The 10515-nt window shown below is 37.5% G+C and overlaps 1 protein-coding gene across 1 annotated transcript in view; it reads left to right on the forward strand.

The window, feature by feature from the left end:
• Positions 1-8187: 8187 nt before the first annotated feature.
• LOC120106901 (UDP-Glycosyltransferase superfamily protein) overlaps positions 8188-10515 on the forward strand; it is a 3779-nt gene continuing 1451 nt past the window's right edge. Inside the window, exon 1 of the mRNA XM_039119997.3 lies at positions 8188-8730. Within this exon, the coding sequence (XP_038975925.3) occupies positions 8274-8730 (457 nt within the window). The 5' untranslated portion in view covers positions 8188-8273. The remainder of the gene's footprint in view (positions 8731-10515) is intronic.

The following is a 10515-nucleotide window of genomic DNA, read 5'->3' on the forward strand; positions in this document are numbered from 1 at the left end:
GTAGATTAACATTTTAAAATACGGCTGCTAATTATACGCTTAAAGCCATTTTTCTGTTCTTTTCTAAGTTCCAGTCCCTTATATTGCAGCATATTTAAGATATTCTTTTCTAAGTTCAGAAACATATTCGGTATTTCAAAAACATATTCTGTATTGTATAATCGTACACCTTTGAAGTTCTACAGTAAGTTTATTTTTTAAAAGATATCTAAATAATAAACTTTGTTTTGCATGGGCGTGTGTTTAGTCCCACATTGGTTATTCGCTGGGTAGATCTTGGGTACTTATACAGGATTAAGGAACCCAAATAATAACTTCCGGCTAGCCATTTTGGGCGAGGTCCTGGGTTGTTACAGCATAGGTCTGCAAGATATGGCACAACATGGTAAGTTCAAGTTTGGGTGTTGAAAGTCGTCGTGAAAACTAGTGGCCTTCATAGTGATACACAATCTATTTGCCTTAATAGTAAAGGCGAGGGGGAAGCCACATATATCAGGTCATAAATGAAGAAGAAGATAGTAGGAATGTGAACTTATCATATATTTTACCCTATGAGGAGGCAACAACAAAATTCATAGGATAGGTTGTGCACAGCGAAAAGGAGGCTTACTGGTTGTATTGTGATTAGAATTAGTCATGGGTCGGGCTTGGGCACAAAGATGATCAAATTTTAAATAAGTTCGGCTTGAAGCCCAATTAAAAATGAATAGAATTTAGACCCGAGGCCTGGCTCGTGATCAGCTATAATTGTGTTTGTGGGGATTCGATGGGTTTTAGTGTTGGAAGGAGAGAGCAATTTTTGTTTTGTTGGAACAAAAACCATACAGACAAAAGATTATTCTTGCTCGAAGGAAAGGTTTAAGAGATGAGTCAACTCTTAATAGACGCGATACTAGAACCAGGTATGCAAAGCAATGATTTGAATGGGAGCGGACTCGACTAAGCCTGAAGAAAGGCACTAGTAGAGATTCGCACATACAATTGCAAGGGCTAGTGTCCTGGACTCAATGGGGAATGTTGGAATTCGAACAGTGAATGCATATTTCTATATAGTTGAAAAAGGTGGTGATGTTGAAAATGTAGGGTTTACGAAGAAGGATTGTTACAACTATATGACTATAGTTAAGATGATGCTAATTGAGACTGGAGACTCCCACACTTTACTAAGTCATTTTAAGCATAGAGGATAGAGCTAAAGAGGAAGGCATGTTTTATTGCGATGTGTCATTTGATTAAGATAGGAAAGTGACAAACTTTTCTTGAGGGATGGTCGGTTGGGAATTGATTATGATTGTTTTGGGAATGTTGTGGTTTTTGATATTTTACTGCTCCAACAGATATAATCTCATATGTGCATCATTTGTAGGGGTCAATCACCACTGGCATAATGTTACATTTGGATGTGTATTTTTATTAGATAAGGCAACAGTTTCTTTTATATGGCTTTTTAGGATGTTTTTAGAGTCAATGGGTGATAAAGCACTCAAAGAAATTTCCACTAATCAAGATCAAGCAATAGTGAAAGCAATTGAGGAGGTGCTTCTGAATTCCAACAGAAGTTTCCATCACTTGTTTAATAAATGTTTACAAGAGTATGAACCCGAGATAGAGTTTGAGAAAATATGGAGAAAGATGATTTCTGAGTACAATGTTGAAGGTCATTAATGGCTGAACAATTTATATAAGTCCATCAAAAGTTGTGCATGGCTCTTAACAAAAACTTTTTTGATAGTGGCATTAAATCATATCAAAGGAGTGAGAGCACCAACAATGTTTTAAATAGCATAGCTGATAAGTCAACTTCTCTAGCCAACTATATACTTGGTTTTGAAAAATTGGTTAAAGACGTTGGCGTTGAAATGAAGTTGAAGAGACTTTCATTGCAACCAAAGCGCCCCTACATGTGCATTTAAGCACAGCGATATCTTGAAGCATGCGGAAAAAATTTATACGAATAAGATATACAAATTATTTGAGAAGGAGTTTCTTGATTGATGTGGTTCATCATCATTCCATGAGATTCCTTGAGGCAGTAGCTAATGCAGATTTGAGTTAATAATGGAGGAGAGGGGTTCAAAAGTGTGGAAGGAGGAGGTTGGCTTTGGAATGGAGCCCAGTTCCTAAGGCATAACACTGGGGCCGATTTTAGTAAAAAAACGCTCCGTAAGATCCTTCAGGATCTGGAAAAGGAGGGAGATGGGCCATTATGGTGGGAATATGCTGAGGCTGAATTAGTATATCGTAGCCTTCCTATGAGATTTGCATATGATCTTTGTTAACATAATTTTAGGAGTCACGTAACAATCTGTATCAACCCATATTATTTTCTTTTATTAGCTTGATCCTGTATCGATCAGTATTATTTTCTTTTATTAGTATGATCCTGTATCGGTCAGTATTATTTTTTTTTTATTAGTATGATCTTATTAGAGTGATTTTAGCGATCACATAACAACTTGTATCAGCCAGTATTATTTTTCTTTATTAGCATGATCTTTTATCAGCCTATATTATTTTCTTTGTATAGAGCACGAATATATATAACTCCTGAGATGTACCGAATATGATAAAACATAGAAATAAAATCATTTTTTCTCTCTTTTTCTTTTGTTTTCTTCTTTTTCTGCTAATATTTTAACAACCATATCATGAGAAGCTAAGAGCACGAGGAAGCTAGGAAAAATTTGTGGGATATATTTGAGCATAGAGAGATGATATTTGAATTTTTTTCTTACCAAGTGAAGTTTGGATGCACAATTCTCAGTTAGAGATAATGCAATATATCAAACTGAGAATGAAGTAGAATATGATGAGGATAATGCAGCCCTGATAGTAGAACCTCTCTATGTGAAGTCTAAAGGGGTTTTCAATGTGGAAGAAGGCCAAAGAAATCAGCAGCCGTTTTCTCATGCATGGTCCAAATTGTTGCTGTTGATGATGATTACTTGGTTATTTGTGGTTTCATTTTTGTGCAGGAAAGTGAAGAAAAAATATGAACAAATGCCAGCCACTGAGCATGATGAAATTATATCGAAATCTGTTGCCTGCCCCAAATGGTTGCAGTACATTTCTTGCCTACAATGTCCATGTCAACAAACAAGTGCATATGCAAATGACTGATATTTGGTTGCTGTAATAGATTTTTAATGTCACTTAGGAGATGGGTCAAGTACCACTTTTAATTCAATGTTGCAAGGTAATAGCATATCTTAAATTCTTTCTAATCAAATTCAATTTTTGAATTCAAATTATTGTTGTAATCTTCTCGTTATTTTTCTCCTACTTTCTCTCTATGCAAATTCAACTTCAATTTTAAATAGTAATTTTTTTAGAACAAATAGTATTTTTTTCAAAAAAATGGGAAGTTTCAATTTGCGATCAAACATAAAATTATTTTGGCAACACTTATTGATCATGCGTTTTAGTCTCCACAAAAAATCTAAATAATAAAATTAATACTTGAAAAGCACATGCTTGATTTTAAAATGAAATATAAAGACATGATTATAGGGTGTCAACTAGTTAACTTAATAAACTGAGGCGTGTTGAGACAAGAAAATTAGGCTCAACCCCGCCCTCACTTTTTTAAAAATCCAAAAGAGAGATATTCACTAGCATAGTATTAATATTATTATTAGCTTGCACTAGAACTTGCTAATTTTGTTGCAGTCAAGCATGAACTAGATCTAATAGGGCTACAGTTATGTCGATGCTGGTTGAAAAATTTGCTCAACTAGGTTAATTCCACCTCCAATTTAAATTTAAGGTCCAGCAATACTTTACGAATAAGAGTCAAACTGAGATTGGCCTACCAGCTTATTAAGAACCAACAAGTTAGATGGGATGGTGGGGACTGGACTAAATTAGCATTAAACTACCTTGACGTTATGTCATCTTATTTTCATAATTAGTTATTTTCACCATGCTCAGTGCACATGAAGTGTTCTTTCTTATGGTGATGGCAACTTTTTTCTATATTATTGCCAACATTTTCCTTGATATCATATCTTCAGAAAATCATATTAAATGACTCCTTTTCTTGTACCTTTTCTTGCTCATGACAAACACTGAAGGGGTTGCTTAATCACTCTAGCTTTTGGTTCTTTCCTTGAGGTACAAAAACAAATATCACCACAAGATATTTCCAAAGTCTTTAGAAATATATGCATTTTTATCAGATTAAAGCAAGCTGCACTCCTCACATCAAAAAAAAAAAAGCAAGTTGCACTATAGCAAAACCAAAAATGCTATACATCTAACAGTGCATGCTCACTAAACTTATTGGGCTGGTCAATAATGCACCATATTCGTCCTAATTAGGATTATATTTGGATCAAACCAGATTTTCTTGGGCGAAACGAGTTGGACTTTCTAAGAAACAAGATGAAGTGAACTATCAAAGTCAAATTAAGCAGCACAAGGGATCCATATTTTAAGCGGATCCAGCTGACTAGTTGCCCTAAACCTAATCTAGCTATTTTGAATAATGGATTAGCAATGTTGGACATAAACATCATTCAAATATCGAGTATGGATGTTCGCCTCCTGCAAAATTCAAATCGATAGCTGCGTTCAGGAGGCTCGATCGTTTTGCACATTTTTGCATGGTTGGTACAAAATCCATTCTAAGGAAAAAATTGTGACCAAGTTCCTATGGAGACTAATAATATGTACAAGGTTTAGCCACCATAAGGAAACCAGCAGGGCTACATGGTTTAGTTGCCTTGAGAAAAGTATCTTTTTGGGGTTTTGGCCAGCACGAAGGCCATGTGATAATTGAGTAGCCTTAGTGGAGACCAAAATATAAAGAAAGAAAAGAGTCAAATGCATGACTCATCTTTCAATGTTGGCATTTTTTTTTTATAAATCAAATGATTTAAATTAAACAAAAAAAATACATCCATAAGAGCCAGAAAATAAAATATTACAAAACTGAACAAAAGAATTAGGGCATGTTATTTTTTCGACCAGCTGTTGGCCTGAGATTTTTGTTGGTTCCGTCCCTTAAAATTGGCTAACACTAGCAGAACCTCATGTTCTAAATTGTTTCGAGTTGTAATGGAATGAATTGGCACCGGTGGGTTTGGGAGTTCTCAACCTGATCTCTTCTCGATCTGGAAATTTTTTGGACCTTAACTTTAATTGGGTTTGTACCTTTGTCCCCAATAAATCCTCTCCTAATCTTAATCTTAATAACATATATCAAAACCTCCACATTTCCCAACTTTTTACTTCTCATAATAACCTTGATTGGCTTTGGCTCTTAAAGGCTTGAATTAAACCATGATAAGCTTTTACAGAAAAGGGGCTCCAACATTTTTGGACTCCGGTGAGGAGTTTAAGAGGAAAACTCTTAGGGTTGTAATTAATTTTTGATGAAGGCATATCAGCTCCTAATCTATGTTTTTCTTTTCTTTTTTCCAAAAAATTTACCCTATATCTAGAAAAAAGGCCAAATGTGCTGCATTATAAAAAGCATATATTAAGCAAAAGAAGTGAAGTTTTTATATGCCTAACCCAGAGAAAAATAAAAACCCAAAGCTAAAAGTTAAAATCCCATGCCTTAAGTCCTTCATGATGTAGTAGCAATGAACTAGCTTGCGCTAGGGCTTCAATGATTTCAAATCTTTGTAGGATTTCTCGTGAGATACCAAGACGGTACCATCCTAAATATTAAGATAGGATCGTCCTGCTATAGTTCCAAAGCCCTCTCATCTCGAGTGTCAGAACAGGGTAGGATGACGACGACGACGACGCTTCTCTATTTTGTGTGGTTTAAAATCTTGACTACTCTCATCTTTGTCTAAATTTGATTTGGATATTCTTCGGAATGTAACTTCAGGCTTGTCGGACAGCTTGCCTCAAATCATCTTATCAAAAGCAAATAGGTTTCTATAGCTAGTCCGTGAATTATAAAGTTATAAATCCAGCTCTCAAATTGGACCCAGCCACCAACCTAGACACTGCACCGGAAATCGTCACCACCTACCTAAAAGCATATTGGCCGACCTGAACTCTTCTGGACCGAGTCCATTTGGAGAGTTCCAATAAAAAAGTAGGATTGGATCTCTACCTAAAAGCATGGCCTAAGTAGTCAAATAAATGGCCAGGCTCCAATAGATAATAAAAGCACATGCCCTAAAGCCTCCTATATATTGGATCCAATTATCGATCTCTGTTATAGTTTTCATGCAGGAAGACTCAGGCCTCCTATGCCAAATTGAACTGCTGAAGCTGACCAACAAGCCCTAGGTTAGGCCTAACATCGCGAAATTTTTTAGAAAAAGGAAGCCATTCATATATTGGCACATGACATCCCATCTTCTAAACACATGAGAGCATTGCCAAACCAGAAACTAGAATTATTATTTTGAAAAAAAATTAGAGAAAACATGTAACAACTCAGGACCTTATCTAAAAAGCTTAGTTGGAAGATATTATTTAGGTTCCTTAATCTTGTATAAGCATCCAAGATCTACCTACTGATAACTAATATGGGACTGAACACATGCCCGTATGAGTTCTCATAACTCCTCCGTTTAAGCCTTGACGTCATCGTCAGGCTAAGGTTCAAATTCATTCAAATCTAATCACAAGCATCACGATCGGCCCGTAGTCAACCTCAAGGAATCCATGTTGCGGTGTCCCCTAGTCTACATAACTTATGGGTCAGATCCGTTCTGATACCATTTGTAACAACTCAGGACTTCACCCAAAAAGACTAGCCCGAAGGTATTTTGGGTTCCTTAATCCTGTATAAGTACTCAAAATCTATCCAGCGAATAACTGAAGTGGGATTGAACACATGCCCGTACGGTTCCTCACACAACATCCCACAATTTTTTTTTCTCAGAGACATTATCCTCACCCTCTAAAGTCTAAACGAGAACTAATTTATCTAATTTATACTTGAGTTTGATCCATCAGCTTGCGGCTTAGCCTAGCATTGTTAAAAGAATAATGACATCCTACCAATGACATGGTTGCATGAACTAGCTAGTGCAGAATGGACAGAAGCTCAGGCGCCAACCCAGAGCTTTATGTTCACATGCCAACAGTAAGTGCATTGTCCCCTAAGGTCACTACTTCAAGTGGGGTCTTAAAGTGTGGCTGAGAGCAAACCTACTCTACATTGAATTCGGGCTATCACATTCTTGTCACTAGCCACTAGAAACTCTTCTCCTCATCACCATGTTACTGTTTCTAAGTTGCTTTCCCTTATCTTAATGCTTAGTGGCATCAGCCTAATAAAGTTGCTTGCACTTCTCCACATGAACTCTTAAGCAAGTAGTTCCAAAAGATAGAAAGGCCTGGATTGAGTACTGTGGTCCTCCCACCAAGCACGCTAATTAAACATCTAGCCGGGATTGGTGGAGCCATGTTTCATATGCTGATTAGTTTAGTAGAATTCTATGTGCCAATGAGCCCAACTCCATAAAAAAACTGATCTATGTTCTTACCCAAGCACATCACATGAGTTGAAAGCCCTTAATTACCAACAAAAGTATATAGTTTCCTTACAACTTGTACTTCCTATATAATACAAAGAATTAAAAAGGATCTAACCTGCAAAATTTGGCCAATGAAAAGAGCTATAGTGACATATCCACACCTAGAAGGTGGACTTCAACAAAAGCACCTCTTAATTAGTGCTCTCTTATGCAGGATCTTAGCCGCAATACATGTACACATGCAAGAATGCAAGCCCATATAATATATACGTGTGTGTGTGTGTACAAATATTATATACTGATATAACAATATTTTATTGATATTTTATTTAATATTGTTTTATAAATTACTAATCATTTATCTATAGATTTTGTTGTAACATTTTATCATGAATGTATTGTCCAGCACTGTTCTATGACAGTAAATTAATAATTTTCCCTTCAATTAATCAGCTCAAATTCGAGTTTGAATATGAGTTTAAACCCTTAACTTCTACACATGAGTTAAGTTTAAATTTTAAGATTTGATTTTTTCAGAAAATTGAAGTGATGACACGTTTTGGAAACTAATTAAGATGTAGAAATCTAATTTCTTTTTTAAAAAGCTAAGAAGATGCCATGAAATATCAACAATCATCTAATTTTTTTTATTTTGGAAGTTCATTGCTGGGGACAATCTTTTACATAAAAAAACAAAAAACTTTTTCAATGCTAATAAAATATTATTTTTTAAGGCCGCCGGATCCCCTCCCGTCGTCCTATAAATATATGTCCAAGAGAAGGTGGTGAAGGACAGAAGAGAGCATAAGAGTTGGATTTGAGATGCAACCTAGAGTTGTTCTCGTTCCCTTTCCAGCCCAGGGCCATGTCACTCCCATGCTGCACCTTGCTCAGGCCCTCCATGCCCAGGGCTTCCTCCCCATGGTCGCAAGCCCGGACTTCATCCACCGCCGCATCGCAGCCGGCCGGGCGGATCCTACCGACGACCACGTCGGCTTTGCGTCCATCCCTAGTGGCTTCGGAGCAGGCGACGCCCCCCGGGACTTCGCGGCCATCGACGACGCCATGGAGAACTCCATGCCTGGCCATCTTGAGCGCCTTCTGAAGGAACTCGACGGGGTGGTGTGCGTGGTGGTCGACCTGCTGGCCTCATGGGCGATACCGGTCGTGGCAAGGTCTGGAATACCGGCTGCCGGTTTTTGGCCCGCCATGCACGCTACGTACCGGCTTATATCGGCCATCCCGGAGCTGATTCGGAAAGGCTTCATCTCTGAATGCGGTATGGGTGAATTCTATCTTTGATTCCACACTGTAGTTTTCTGATAAATAGATTAATTCCTCCTCTTCGAACTGAGACTGCTGCAAAATAACACGTTTTTTCACCTTCAAAGTTGCATGAATTGATATCTCCGAGTAATAACTAATATCCACAATAGAGATATCTGGATTTAAAAGTTCTCTGGCCTATTGAATTTGGTGGACCGTGGTATTTAAGTTGGTGAGTAGAGCCACGACGTACGGCTTTGTAGGAAACCTTCTGTTTAGGTGCGAGGTGCTATATAATGTTGGGTAGATGGATGCAATAAAAGGTCTACTTTTGTAGGTAAGATCATTGATGACTTCCACAACCACAAAGGTGATATCTGATTAATTCTTTGTCAGGCCACGCGTACGTACATGTCATGCATGTGCTTGAGATGAGGGTAGTCGTGGTCAAGATGTGGATATTGCACCAGCATATTACATGAGCACGTTATTTTTAGCTAGGGCTCTCATTTTAATTGCTAGTTAGATGGCATAAATATTGTGAACATCAGCCAAGGGCAAGCTGTGGGATGCCTTAACTAAGATTTTGGCTACAATCAGAGACTTGAGAGTAGTATCTTATAGAAAGGGGTACGTAGTTACGAATTCGTAGATGTTTATATATATATCTCTATGTGTGTGCATGTTTGAGTATGCATCTGAAATGGTTTGAAATTTAGAAGGTAAAACATCAACATAGCTTGTATGCATGTGGGCATTCATATGAATGGGTACTTGAGCCTGTATGTCCTTAATTATAGTTTGCCAACCTGATGTGGATCAATATATAATCCAAGATATTAGCAGGTAAGATATTAACAAGTCGGTTCGTTATAAAGTTGGTCCAACAATTGATCCATTGAGGTTGACCAGATTTTGACCTTCCAAAAGCGTGGACTATGAAACTTAGGTACATCATCACATGGGCTACGGTAACTCCGGAAGGTTGTCCCTCTTAATAGTCAACTGTTTTGCACCTTTGCTTCATCACATGGCGGAACAATGAGAACACGATATCTGAGTTAGTAAAGCATTTTTGTGGTATTAAGTTGGTGAATCAACCCATCAAGGGTTGGTATACAATTATGTAAGCATTCAACAATGTAGGGTTGTCTAGTGTTCACATCATCGACTTCAAAGTCTATGTGTCCGATTCTATGCTTGACCACCTATATGCGTGGCACGGATGTGCTTTAGATGAGGGTGGTCCTTCTCAAATGTATATAAAATCGAAGATCAAATCGAATAATTTATCACCATCAACCCGAAGCAAACTTTTGTGGTGCATTTAATTAAGATTTTAGCTACAAGTTAGTAACTTAAAGTAACATGTTACATGCAATATCGGACATAGGTTTTAATCCTGATGGAACATCCCAAGGGACGGTCAGATGAGGTCCCAAGTGTCAAGATAGAATCTTCTCACTGTTGTCCCAATATCCCGATCAGCATATCGCGAGACATTCCGTGGTATTTGGATAGGATGGGACAACAGCGCATTCCATTCTATTCTACGGAAAAATTAGCATTGCCCTATCTCATGAGATTTAAAACCGCAGTCATTGTGAAAAAAATCAAGATGATCCCATCCTATGAGATTTAAATTCTTGACATGCATACTCCCATGTTTTCCTTAGTCAATAGATGCCTGATTGTAATATCATGCCACTTGTGAGCAAATGCGAGTGCGCACGTGTGTGCATTCATATGTACAATCGTAAGCAACTATCCTTTAATACAAGTATACAAGATATTAGCA

The sequence above is a fragment of the Phoenix dactylifera genome, chromosome 3 (assembly GCF_051530095.1).
Source record: "Phoenix dactylifera cultivar Ajwa chromosome 3, Ajwa_hap1_PhDact_Kaust_v1.1, whole genome shotgun sequence".
NCBI lineage: Eukaryota > Viridiplantae > Streptophyta > Magnoliopsida > Arecales > Arecaceae > Phoenix > Phoenix dactylifera.